Here is a 13,756-nt window from a genome sequence, read left to right as displayed (position 1 = left end):
AAGACGGCGACGGGTGACGGACCACGGACGGAGGCAGGTAAGGCCCTCCTCCTCCTTACCGGGCCCTGCCGCCGTCGCCGCATGGGCGGCGATGGCGGCAGGGCCCGGTAAACCCCCCTATGGGGGGGACTGGAGCTCCGATCCGGATCCGGAGCTCCGAGCGGAGCGGAGTGGGCACAGGCGGAGTGGGGGCGGGGTGGGGCGGGCCGATCCGAAAATGGCAGATCTTAAAGTGAAGCGGAGTGGGGGGTCCGTGCACACCCCTAATTATTATTATTATTATTATTATTATTATTATTATTATTATTTCTTAAACACCTTTCTCCCTCCAAAAAAGAATCAAGGCGACTTACAATGGAATGAAAACATACAAAATTTAAAATAGTTACAACAATTATCCATTAAAATGCAACCACCCCATAAAAAGAACTGAAACATCAGTGACAACCGTAAACAATTGGATGGCTGCAACCCTTCATGTGCCATCATGTGCCTGGGAATAGAGGACAGTCTTAACGTGGAGCCTAAAAGATGACAGTGTTGGTGCCAGAGTCCCCCAGCCTTGCATAGTGGAGCAGGGGGCAATATCTCCATAATTCAGTTAAGATAGAGGACACCCAGGTCATGAACTTCAAATACAGGAACAGCAGGTAAGCCAGCCTGCTAATGTCGGGATCCTATTACTCCTGGCTGCAGTGAAATCCTAGCTCATGCAGCATTTTTCAGAGCAATAATGCACATTAAAACAAGGTGCCAAGCTGATAGCAACAAAAATAGATAACAGGTGTACAAGCTATCATGGCAGAGCTTTTTAATAAGAAGCCTCTGGAAACAAACGCTGAAAACCATTGCATTTTGCAGTCAGAAGCAATCCAGATAGGAATCTTCCCACAACATTTGGAGTCTTTTTCCCACCTTCATTTATTTCTTTTTCACTGTAAATCCGTTTTCGTTGTCCTGGCTGAGGGCCAGTATTCCCCAAGCAAGTCAAAGGCCTTAGCTAGACCTAAGGCTTATCCCAGGCAAATGGAGGGGTCGTCCCTGCCTGTTCCCCGGATCCCCTGTGTGTCATTTGAATGCACAGGGAAAATCCAGGGATATGGGCCTGGTCTAGCCATGGCCAAAGTCTGCACAACCCTTACTTTGCCCCTAGAATAAATTCAGAAAATGGAACGACGTGTCTTTTTTTGAGTTCCCACAACCCAAATCATTATTTTTATCCCAAACTGCGATGTGGGTTTTTTTGGGGGGGGTGGGGGCTGGGGGGGGTTTGCAAACTTTGAAAGGTTAGATCCAGATTTTGTCATGCATAGAGTAGGCCCATTGAAATCAATGGGACGTGTCATGACTAACCTATGCCTCATTGATTTCAATGGGTCTACTCTAAGTATAACTAAATCTGGATCCAACCCAATATTAGTATTGGTGGATAGGTGTAGACATCCCAGCTTTGTGGGTTATTATAGAGTGAGCGAGGGCGGTGTCTCCCCGTTTTGTGTTCTGTCTCCATCTTCTTTATTATTTTTTTCTCCACCCATTGCTGCCTGGGACTCCCAAACCTTTGATCTATATCAGTGGAGAAAGGTGAGTTCCTGCATCCTTGCCTCTCCCCCCCTCCAAATTGCACCATAGCAGGGGAACTATTGATTGGTTTACACAAAGACACTCTGCCTATTTTCTCAGAAATGGAGACACGGGGCTCATCTACACCAAGCAGGATATTCCACTATGAAAGTGGTATGAAAGAGGTATATAAAAGGCAGGAGCCACACTACTGCTTCATAGAGGTATTGAAGTGCACTGCAGGATCTTCACTACTGCTTTATAGTGGTACTGACGTGCACTGACAACTGTTGGGGCCCATTGAGACATCTAAACCAAGCAGGATATAGCACTATGAAAGTGGTACGAAAGCGGTCTATGGTATGTGTCAATGGGCCCCAACCGTTGTCAGTGCACTTCAATACTGCTATAAAGCAGTAGTGTGGCTCCTGCCTTTTATATCCTGCTTTCATCGTGGAATATCCTGTTTGGTGTAGATGAGCCCACAGTGGGCCCATTCAGAAGACACCTTAAACCACGGCTTTAACCACGGTGAATAAGGCCTTTTGCTTTATTCACCATGGTTAAAACCATGGTTTAAGGTGTCTTCTGAACACAGCCTGGCTTTCTGGCTTAACCACCGTGGTTAAAGCCATGGTTTAAGGTGTCTTCTGAACGGGGCCAGGGCTTTATGCCCCTCACTTTTGCACTGTTATGAGTCGTCTCGCTGCCTAAGGAAGGTTTCCCCACCCTGATCTGTGGCCCAATTCCATCCAGTGTTGTCAGTGATCCTCCTGTGTCGAGGGATATTATTTAACTTGTTACTTCTTAGTGAGCAATTTGGAATACCGTCTGCAGGCTTTTCCTTATAACTCCACCTATAAAAGGATTAGTGACGAGTGGGTTTTTCCCCCCTTTTACTTTTAATTAAAGACTATTTCAATGAGAGCTAGGCCCTCTCACAGGCTTGCCAGTAACTACAGCCCTGAGTAGGATAAGTCCCTGCCCCACATTCCCAGTTGTGGGCAGCGACGGATGACTTAATGCCTCGGTATCTTCTCTCCCCCGCCCTGCCCCAACCCCGCCTCCCACATCTTCTTCACGCCATTTCTGGCAGTGCCACATTGTAATGGGGGTTCCAAACCCCCTTCCCAGCTACCTCCCCCCTGCACAAGTGGAGACGCTAATTTCTTCCCCTCTTGCTATTCTCCCTCCCGCCGTTCAGTCTCCCCCTGGAAGAAGAAAGCAGGTGAGTGTCGTGCATTCCTCACCCCACACACACTGGCCCACCTGCTTACCTCTCATTGCCTCCTACCCAAGCCTGCTCTGCACTCCCCCACCAGTGCTCTCATCCATCGCCGTCACCACCCCACGTCCGTGGGCGCAGCTCTTCAAACTGGGCCTCCCTGACACGCCATCACTGACCCACCCCACCCCGCAACCCCGTTATCCTCCCCTCCTGTCGTCTCTGCAGATTACGAGCCAGCGATGGGCACTGATAAGAAGCGGACTGTCTATCAGATGGCTTTGAGTGAGTAAAAAGCAAGCGCCTGTTGTGACCCTGACCATAATCTGAGGGGGGTGTGTGTGTGTCTTGCTGCAAATATGAGATAACTGGTGCTTAGCTACGGAAGGGCACAGATCGAGCAGCGCTCAAACGGGAGCACAGCAAAGTTTCCCCCGGGTTTGCACAAATTTCCTTGTTCACGCCACTTTCCTCCACGGACGAAAGCGGGCGCTGATTCAGTCGGCGAAGGAAATTTGCGCAAATCGAGCTGGGAATCAGGAACGATACGAACGCGGTCATGGGTTTGACGGTGTACGAATGTTTTCGGTGGACGAGTGCTCACGCTTGCATTCGGGACTTCGAATGGGGCATGCTCAGACACAGGTTTTGTGAGCAAAAACGAAATCCTCATACGTCCCTATCGTAGCACTCCTCTCGGGTACCATAAGCTCCTAATGCTTCCATGATGGGGCAGGTCAGGTGGGTAGGGTTGCAGAATGAACATTATGCAGGCCGTTTAATTTACATAGCAGAATCTGGAATTTCTTTACCATGGCGTGGAATCTCAATTTTTTCCAAGAGTTCTCCGAGAACTCTTAGGTGCGAAGTGAGCCAGCAGGGAGCTTGTCCATTACCACCCTTCCAGAAGACAACCGTTTATGTAGCTAGCATAATTCTCTCTTACTTGCTCTAATAAATTAATGCTTTAAACCAGTCTTCCCCGAACCTCTAGACGTTTTGGACTACAACTCCCAGCATTCAAGTGCAAAACATCTGGAAGGCACCAAGTTGAAGAAGGTGGCTTTCAATACTTGATTTGGCCAACTCTGTGGCCATTACCAGCTGAATGGATTAATCCTGCCTCTCTGAAGCTGTGACATCAGTCTGGCTAGGCCTCATCTGGAGTATTGCGTCCAGTTCTGGGCACCACACTTCAAGAAGGATGCAGACAAGGTGGAGGGGGTTCAGAGGAGGGCAACGAGGATGATCAGGGGTCTGGAAACAAAGCCCCATGAGGAGAAACTGAAAGAACTGGGCATGTTAAGCCTGGAGACGAGAAGGCTGACAGGCAACATGATAGCACTCTACAAATACGTGAAAGGTTGTCACACAGAGGAGGGCCAGGATCTCTTCTCAATCATCCCAGAGTGCGGGACACGGAATAATGGGCTCAGGTTACTGGAAGCCAGATTCTGGCTGGACATCAGGAAAAACTTACTGACTGTAAGAACAGTACAACAATGGAACCAATGACCTAGGGAGGTCGTGGGCTCTCCCACACTAGAGGCATTCCAGCAGCAGCTGGACAACCATCTGTCAGGATGCTTTAAGGTGGATTCTTGCATTGAGCAGGGGGTTGGACTCGATGGTCTTTTAGGCCCCTTCCAACTCTACGATTCTACGATTCTCCCAGTCTGAATGCCCAAGTGTTGCCTATTTTACATCTCTTGGCCACGTTTGCTGATCTCGGGCTACTGGCCGTGCCTCGGCTTCCCCATCCCTCCCTCTGAGGGCTGATGTAGAGAGGTGCAAAAGAGAGAGATTGAACATCCACTGGATTCATAGGGCTGCTAGTAATTTAGATGAGCCTTCTGCAGCATGGCGCCCTCCGGATGTGTTGGACTGCAACTCCCATCATTCCTAGGCAGCATGGTTGGTGGTTTGTGAATGATGGGAACTGTAGTCCAAAACATCAGGTGGGTGCCAGGTTGGGTTGACTGAAGTAGACTAAGAATGGGAAAACTGGGGAGCCTCCAGCCCCCACCCACCCAGTCCCAGCCAGCATGACCAATAGTCATATATGATGGGAGTTGTAGTCTGCAGGGCCACAAGTTCCCCATGCTTGGGAATACAGAATACGGGGCTAGATGGACCGATAGTTTGACTTAGTATAAAGCATCTTCCTATGTTCATTTGACCTTGGGCCGATCCTGCAGCCATTTGGTGTCCGTCAGAATGCACAGGATAACTTTACACAGATTAGTTATTCTGGATCTTGGGTGTGCACTCTTTTTCTGTAAATTTCAACCACACTGGTGGACTGCAGGGATTCTAATAACACAGGGGCCACATGAGACTGAAGTCATCTTGCCCTTAGCGTAATCTGGGGACCTGCGAAGAGAGACAAGGAACTAGGAATCATGGATTCCTTTTTTGCCCTGCATCAGTCCAGCCAACAAGAAGACTTCCTGAGCCTGATGAGTAAAAGTGTGTGTGTGTGTGTGTGTGTGTGTGTGTGTGTGTAGGGGGGGTGTTTTATGGGAACTGTAATGGGATGACTCTAACCTTGCCTGCCTCCATTGTGATCAGTATCCTTTTTCTGCTTCCCCCTCGTTGCAGACAAACTGGATGAGATCCTGGCAGCCGCTCAACAGACTATCAACGTAGGGGATGGGTGCGGAAGCAGCGGGCTTCCTTCCTTGGGGAAGACCCGGGGCACCGGCAAGAACTATTTCTCCTCTGAGGTAGGATGGAGAAGTGTCCACCGTTAGAGGACGCAGATAGCTCTGACTTTAAAAAAGAATTAAGGGAGGAAGGAGAGGGGCGATGTACTAATGTAACCTTCTACAACCTGGTGCTCTCCAAATGAGCTGGACTACAACACCTATCATCCCGAGCCAGCGTGGCCATGGTTGGGTGTGATGGGGCTTGTAGTCCAACACATCCAGAGCTGCGATAACATTTCACCATTTCGTGAGCCTTTTTTTTTTCAGTTTAGGTCATTTAAAAAAGAAAATCCTTTGAGGGATATATCCTCTACTGGTACTGAGCTGAAGCATGCAACCTGGTCGGTCTCTTCTCTAGTTTAAAGTTTTCATGTTCAGGAAGACCCCAACTAGCATAAAGTGTAGCCATAAATGCAAACGGCAGGCTTTTAATAGCCGAGCTGAAGTGAAAGGATCTAGTTTGCATTTAACACGGAGGCTTTGGGGATCGACGTTCGTGGCCTCACCGTAAGCTAAAGTGATTGAGAAAATAGAGGTTGGGGGAAGGCGAAGGCTACCAGAGAGTCCATGGAAGGACTCTGTATGAACAACTGGGATGTTGAGCTAGGGAAGCTTCTGCTTGCTCACTTAGGAAAGCTCTGGGGTTACGACAACTTCCCAAAACTCTGGAGCTCCTTGGAGTAAAGGCAGGGTAGAAACATCACCACTATCCTTACTAATCAATAATAGTATTATTTATTTATTTATTTATTTATTTATTTATTTATTTATTTATTACACTTATACACTGCCCCCATAGCCAGAGCTCTCTGGGCGGTTTACAGAAATTCTAAAATTGAGGTAAAAACAAGTATACAAAATTTAACATTTTAAAACACAGAACATACACACATAAAGCATTAAAAACTGTTTAAAAAAACAAAAAACTAAACATGTGGGTGATTAAGATGTGCCGCCGTATGCCTGGGCAAAGAGGAAAGTCTTAACCTGGCGCCGGAAAGATAGCAGCGTTGGTGCCAGGCGAGCCTCGTCAGGGAGATCGTTCCATAGTCTGGGGGCCACCACCGAAAAGGCCCTGTCCCTCATTGCCACACTCCGAGCCTCTCTCAGAGTAGGCACCCGGAGGAGGACCTTAGATGTTGAACATAGTGACCAGGTATATGCACCTTAGAGGATGGTTGTAAGATACTATATATTTATTTATATTTATTTATTTATTTATTTATTTATTACATTTATATACCGCCCTATAGCCGAAGCTCTCTGGGCGGTTTACAAAAATTAAAAACAGTAAACATTAAAAAAGTATACAAAATTTAAAAAAACATCAGAAACATAAAAACAACAGTATAAAAACAACAGTATCCATTTAAAAACAACAGTTCTGGGGTCCATTAAAAACAAACTTAACGTTGTTAAATGCTGTTAAAATGCCTGGGAGAAGAGAAAAGTCTTGACCTGGCGCCTAAAAGATAGCAGCGAGCCTCATCAGAGAGATCATTCCACAGTCGGGGGCCACCACCGAAAAGGCCCTCTCCCTTGTTGCCATCCTCTGAGCTTCCCTCAGAGTAGGCACTCGGAGGAGGACCTTAGATGTTGAGCACAGTGTACGGATAGGTTCATGGCGGAAGAGGCGTTCCATCAGGTATTGCGGTCCCAAGCCATGTAAGGCTTGGGACTGCAATATATGAAATGTTTCATTTGAACACACAAAATGCACAAGATAAATTAACAATTAAAGGGGGACCGGTAAAAAAAAATAGTCCAGTATGTTCTTCCTCCTAAGACGAGTGCTCCTGTTTAGGGTTTCAGCCAGCCATTCCCTCCGAGCGGGGCATTCCACTCTTCCCACACAAAGACCTGGTTCGGACAACACGACAGCAAACCATGGTTAATCAGCCCGCAGGGCGTGTGCCATCGCCATTATGAATGTGCAAACGCCAGCAGGGGCTTGTCGTATCATCCAGACCCAGGCAGCAGGGGTTATTTGAGCATTGAGCAACCCTTTCATAACCCATGGTCTGTTTTAGGATTGGGTTAACCCTAAAATAATCCTCTGCTGGCTGGGTTCAGATGACACGGTAAGCCGTGGCAACTCCCGGCTGGGGCTTACATATTCATAATGGTGTCCAGCACGTGCCTCAGCTCCTTGTGGGTAAATTAACCCACCATGGGCTGTCATATTGTGCAAACTGGCCTACACACTGACGCTCAACATTCCATGGCTACCGAGCATGCCTTATCCTCAAGGGGGGGTCTTGTCCCCTTAGGTTTTTCAAAAACTTTTGGGGGGAAATTATGAGGTTCTCCCCATTTCGTTCCCTTTCTTTTATTTATTTTTATTTATTTATTTATTTATTACATTTTTATACCGCCCAATAGCCGAAGCTCTCTGGGCGGTTCACAAAAATTAAAACCATCATAAAACAACCAACAGGTTAAAAACACAAATACAAAATACAATATAAAAAGCACAACCAGGATAAAACCACGCAGCAAAATTGATATAAGGTTAAAATACAGAGTTAAAACAGTATAATTTAAATTTAAGTTAAAATGAAGTGTTGGAATACTGAGTGAATAAAAAGGTCTTCAGCTGGCGACGAAAGGAGTACAGTGTAGGCGCCAGGCGGACCTCTCTGGGGAGCTCATTCCACAACCGGGGTGCCACCCTCATCACCTGAGTTTGCTCTTAGAAGAAGTGTTCATTATTACAGGACACACTTCAGTCATTTCATCTGCTCTGGCTTACCAGTTTTCTGGCTTCTTCTCTCTCTCTCTCTTTTTTTCTTCTTCTTTTCTTTCAGCCCAGTTTTGAACAGCATCGTCTTGGCCAAACCAGTTATGAGCGCCCGTCATACTTACCAACCAGCCATCCCGCGGGCGTGATGCTGCGCCAGAAATCCATTGGTGAGACGGGGCCTGGAGGGAGTGAAATGGACTCTGCACTTGGAGCGGAGGGAGGGGCAGCCAGAGCCCAACGCAGCCTGGTGCCCTCAAGATGCTTTATACCACAACTCTCATAGCCTCTGACTATTGGCCAAGCTGGCTGGGACTTGGGGGAACTACAGTCCAAAAAGTCTGGAGGGTAGCCTGGTTGCTTGAAGTGTTTGTCACATAATGGCTCCCTGCAAAATAGTTTTTTCATCTCTTCGGGGCAATAACCAGGGGCAATAACCAGGGGCTATGAGGTCTATAGAGGCGTGACGATGACACCCATGGAACTGTTCAGTTTTCACATCATAATCTGGTCGTTCGAAGTGATCCTCACACGATGGCTCCCTGCGAAATAGTCTTTTCAGGGCAAGAACCGGGGCAAGAACCATCCGTGGGAAGAGCAGTATCCCATAGGGTGGGGTTATTGTAAATGTGTGATATGTGATAAACTCTCATCAGAATAAATATGGAGGTGATGAGCCAGGAGAGGGGGAGGAGGAGTTAGCTCCCGTTGGCTGGACAACAGAGGGATGGAGAAACCATTCGGTGATGGTAGCATTATTTCCCTCCCCAGGAGCCGCAGAGGATGATAAGCCCTACCTCGCTCCCCCTGGCATGAAGTTTAGCCGCAGCCTTTCGGTCCCTGGTTCCGATGACATCCCGCCGCCTCCAACCACTTCCCCACCTGATCCCCCCTACAGCAGTACCTCACCCTCCGCGTCGGGACGTGCCACGCCCTCCGCTCGTTCGACCTTCAATCCCAGCTCCGAGGCGAAGTTGTATTCCGCCTCCCTGCACCAGGAGCCGCCGTACGAGCCTCCCCCCCGCATCCGCGACAAGATGTCCCTCTACCGCCAAGAGTCCGAGCAGGGGGCGGAGGGATCCACTGCCCGCGGCTGGCGGGGCCACACCCCTGACCTGCGCTACTACAACCTGCCCCCCCGGGCTACCAACACCGCCATGTACGTTCCCACCAAGCACATGCGCCGGAAGGGCCCACTGGTCAAGCAGACCAAAGTGGAGGATGAGCAGCGGCAGCAGCAGGGCGCCACCCCTTCCCAGATGCAGCCCGCGCCCTCCTCGCAGCCCGCGCCGCCCGCGCCGCCGGAGAAGAGCTCGATCCCGATCCCCACTATCATCATCAAAGCGCCCTCGACCAGCAGCAGCGGCCGCAGCAGCCAAGGCAGCAGCATGGAGGCGGAGAGCCAGCCGGAGCCGGTGGTGCCCGTGCCGTCCCTCCAGCTCCACAACAGCATGGATTTCACCAGTCAGTTTGGGGCCGCCTTGGTCGGAGCGGCCCGGCGAGACCGCGAGTGGTACAGTGAGGCCCGCCGCAAGTCCGCCCTCTTCCTCTCCACCGAGCAGCCGGATGACGAGTCCCAGCAGGTGCCTGTGCCCCGTCTCCGCCACTCCAAATCCATTGACGAAGGCATGTTCTCCAGCGAGCCGTACATCCAGCTGAACATGACTCCTGGCTTTGGTGGCTGCGGCAGCAGCTCCGGTTACCTCCCGTCCCGTGCCGCCAAAACGTACGGAGCCAGCACTACCAGCGCCTTCACCTCCGTGTGCTCCAGCTTCCTGCCGCAGCTCCAGTCCCATTCGACACCTCTCATTCACCCGCTGACGGGCAAGATTTTAGATCCCGGGTCCCCCTTGGGGCTGGCGTTAGTGGCTCGTGAGCGGGCCTTAAAGGAGTCCCAGTCCCAGCAGGAGAGCCGGGAAGACAGGCACTCCCGCCCGTCCTCGCCCCGGTTTGGGGAGGCTCCGAAAACACCCGAATCTCCCGGCAGCTCCATCTTGCGCCTCTGGGGGACGTCGGAGCAGCAACATCACCACCACCACCAGCAGCGGCCGGCGTCGCCGCGGAAAGAGCCCGAGAGCCCCCGTCACCCCTCCTCCGAGCAGCAGCCTCCGACCTTGGCCAAAGCCGCCCCGTGGGAGAAACGGCCCGAGGAAGGGGAGAAGATGGAGCTGCACGTGCGTTTCATGGAGAACTGCCGCCCGACGGAGGAAGAGGAGGGGGGCCGTGAGAGTGGGAAGGCCGAGGGGGCTGCTGCACCCACGGAGCGCGTGGCCGAAGAAAACGGGCTGCCGCTGCTGGTGTTGCCCCCGCCCGCTCCTTCCATCGACGTCGATGACGAATTCGTCTTCACAGAGCCGCTGCCGCCGCCCCTCGAGTTCTCCAACAGCTTCGATAAGCCCGAGTCTCCCCGCAAAGCTGCTAATGAGCTGCCTCCAGCGATGGCCCCTGCCTCGGCTCCCGCTGCCCCTGCAGCCTTGGACTCCACCGCTTCCAGCTTGACGTCCTACGACAGCGAGGTGGCCACCCTGACCCAAGCGGGTGCGTCCGAAGCCAAGGAGGCCCCCCACGTCAACTTCTCTTCCGTCGTCTCATCCATCGCCATCCCTGCTGCAGAGGCCCCCGAAGCGGTGACCGATTCGGGGATCGAGGAGGTGGACAGTCGGAGCAGCAGCGACCACCACTTGGAGACCATCAGCAGCGTCTCCACTCTGTCCAGCATGTCGGGAGAAGGCACTGAGCTCCTGGACACCTACATCACCTATTTGGATGGGCAGGCCTTTGGGGGCAGCGGCGGAGCAGGAGGGGTTGGCAGCGGGGGCAGCAGCACGGACAAAAGCCCGCTGCAGACCAAGCTACGCTCCCGCCCGTTCCCCGGCCGCTTGCCGGTAGCCACCCCCACCAGCTCCACCATTTCAGTCTCCGCATGTACTGAGAACATGTTTGCCCTCACGCCCGCCCCGCCCTACCACCAGCAGCCCGCGGCCGCCGAGCCGGGCAAAGAGCTGCAGCAGAAATCTCCGCTGCCCTGGGAGGAATCTAAGGCCTCCCCCATGTCCTCCATGAAGGCCAGCATTATCAGCGAGCTGAGCACCAAGCTGCAGCAGATGGGCGGGGTGTCGTGGTCGCGGCCGCCCGATGCGGTGGCCCCCTTCGGTTCCGAGAGGCCCAGCTCCCTGCAGAGGCAAAGGTACTAGGCGACTGGAGGAGGAGCAGGAGGAGCAGAAAGCAGGAGGCCAGCCCCGTGCATGCAGCATCTCGTGTTTCCGTTGGGTTTGTCTCCTTTTCTCATTCTCCCGTCAATGCTTGCTTTTCTCTTATGATTTTCAGTTTTGTTTTGCTTTTACCACCATTACATCGTTTGGTGTGCCGGCAAGCACAGAGCCAGGGTGCGGCGTGCGCAGGGCACTTCACGCTTCATGCTCGGACAGGGGCGGGCACGCACGCACCACGCCTCCTCGCGGCCACGCTTGCCACACCTTCCGGCTTACGGCTCTGTACGCACGCCAACCATTCCATCGGGCTCTTGGGTGCAAGCAGGACACAGGTCGACTCCTCCAAGCACAAGTGTTGATCCTCTTGTGGCAGAGCCCACGATGGCACCGTGACTACAAAGGCACGTGTGTGTAGATAGGTCCTCTGTTTGTGCACATGTGTGCAGCTTGCGCGCACGTGGTACACATACCTTGTCTCGTGTAGTTGCTAGGCTCAGACATGTTGCGGAAAAGATACCTTTAGGTCGATAAGTGTAAGGTGATACACGTTGGGGCAAAAAAACCTGCAACCCGAAGTATATCCTAATGGGATCTGAGCTGGCGGTGACCGAACAAGAAAGAGATCTTGGGATTGTGGTGGACAGCTCGATGAAAACGTCCACACCACTGTAAAGAAGGCAAACTCCATGTTAGGCCTGATAAGAAAAGGAATTGAGAATAAAACTGCTAGTATCATACTGCCTTTATACAAACCTGTGGTGCGACCACACTTAGAATACTGTGTACAGTTCTGGTCACACCTAAAAAAGGATGTTATAGAGCTCGAAAAACTGTAGAAAAGGGCAACTAAAATGATTAATGGACTGGAGCATCTCCCCTGCGAGGGAAGGTTACATCAAGTGGGATTGTTTAGCTTGGGAAAAAGGAGGCTAAGGGGAGACATGATAGAGGTGTACAAAATTACGCATGGTGTGGAGAATGTGGATAGAGAGACATTTTTCTCCTTCTCTCAAAGTACTAGAACCCGGGGTCATCCCATGAAGCTGGTTGGCGGGAGATGCAGGACAAATGAAAGGAAGTACTTCACACAGCACATAGTTAAATTATGGAACTCACTACCACAAGATGTAGTGATGGCCACCAGTTTGGATGGCTTCAAAAGGGGGTTGGATAAATTCCTGGAGACAAAGGCTATCAATGGCTACTAGCCCTGATGGTTGTGTGCTATGTCCTGTATTCGAGGCAATAAGCCTGTGTGCACCAGTTGCTGGGGAACATGGGCGGGAGGGTGCTGTTGCACCATGTCCTGCTTTGTTGGTCCCTGGCCGACAGCTGGCTGGCCACTGTGTGAACAGAGTGCCGGACTAGATGGACCCTTGGTCTGATCCAGCAGGGCACTTCTTATGTTCTTATAACAGGTAGGGAAATTGTAGAGTTTCCTATGTAGGAAAACTCTTTAAAGAGTCGTGTACAACTTTGAAAAACACGCATTTGAATCCTGTAACATGTGCTCCAATCAACAAACCTGGTTGAGGAAGTGAGGCGCCTCCTAGCCAGCTACCCAGGCCTATCCTTACGGGAGGTTTGATATAAGAACTGTGTGCTGAACCAAGGATGGACACATTTCTGTGGTGGACTCCTTTTTTGGCTCCTCATTCTGAAGGCAATTTCTCATGATACCAGAGAAGGTCCTGTGATGTGCCTATGAGGCCCCCTTTTCAGATCCCTGACCTTTTACCATCTAACTGCAGGAACCATTAGGTTTCATTCCTGATGTTCATCAAGATGGTGATTAAAAATGGCCACTTCCTTTTTTTTGCTAGAGCAGGCCTGCATGGCATTTTAACCCAGGGAGCTGAAGGTAGCCCACATTCTGTGGGCCTGAGGGCTAGAGGTATGTGGGTAAAGGTGACATTCTCCACTTGGCGATGACCTTCTCTGGCAAAGGGATTCTTTCCAGTGCAGCGATTTTCACATTTCCTTTTGCAGGTAGCCATTAATACCATAGCATAACAAGAGCTACACTGGATCAAACCAAGGACCTATCTGGTCCAACATTCGCTTCCCACAATGGCCAACCAGAAGCCCATAGGAAGCCCACAAGCCAGACATGAACACAACAACAGCCTCCCACTCATGTTCCCAAGCATCTGGTACATAGAGGCCTCTGATACCAGAGGGTAATATTTAGCCATCATGACTGGTAACCATGGACAACCTTATCCCCCATGGATTTGTCTGATCCCCTTTGAAACCTGCCCAAGTTGTTGGCCAGCACCCCATCTTGTGGTAACGAATTCCACATTAT

At 51.0% G+C, this 13,756-nt stretch overlaps 1 protein-coding gene across 1 annotated transcript in view; it reads left to right on the top strand.

Annotated features, from left to right (window-relative positions):
• SHANK1 (SH3 and multiple ankyrin repeat domains 1) overlaps positions 1–13,756 on the top strand; it is a 92,524-nt gene that overhangs the window by 68,552 nt on the left and 10,216 nt on the right. Inside the window, exons 20-24 of the mRNA XM_063137709.1 lie at positions 2,768–2,791; positions 3,017–3,073; positions 5,390–5,514; positions 8,304–8,406; positions 9,008–11,423. Of these exons, the coding sequence (XP_062993779.1) occupies positions 2,768–2,791; positions 3,017–3,073; positions 5,390–5,514; positions 8,304–8,406; positions 9,008–11,423 (2,725 nt within the window). The remainder of the gene's footprint in view (positions 1–2,767; positions 2,792–3,016; positions 3,074–5,389; positions 5,515–8,303; positions 8,407–9,007; positions 11,424–13,756) is intronic.

Source organism: Elgaria multicarinata, chromosome 11 (genome assembly GCF_023053635.1).
Source record: "Elgaria multicarinata webbii isolate HBS135686 ecotype San Diego chromosome 11, rElgMul1.1.pri, whole genome shotgun sequence".
Taxonomy (NCBI): domain Eukaryota; kingdom Metazoa; phylum Chordata; class Lepidosauria; order Squamata; family Anguidae; genus Elgaria; species Elgaria multicarinata.
This window is presented reverse-complemented; position numbering and strand designations above follow the sequence as displayed.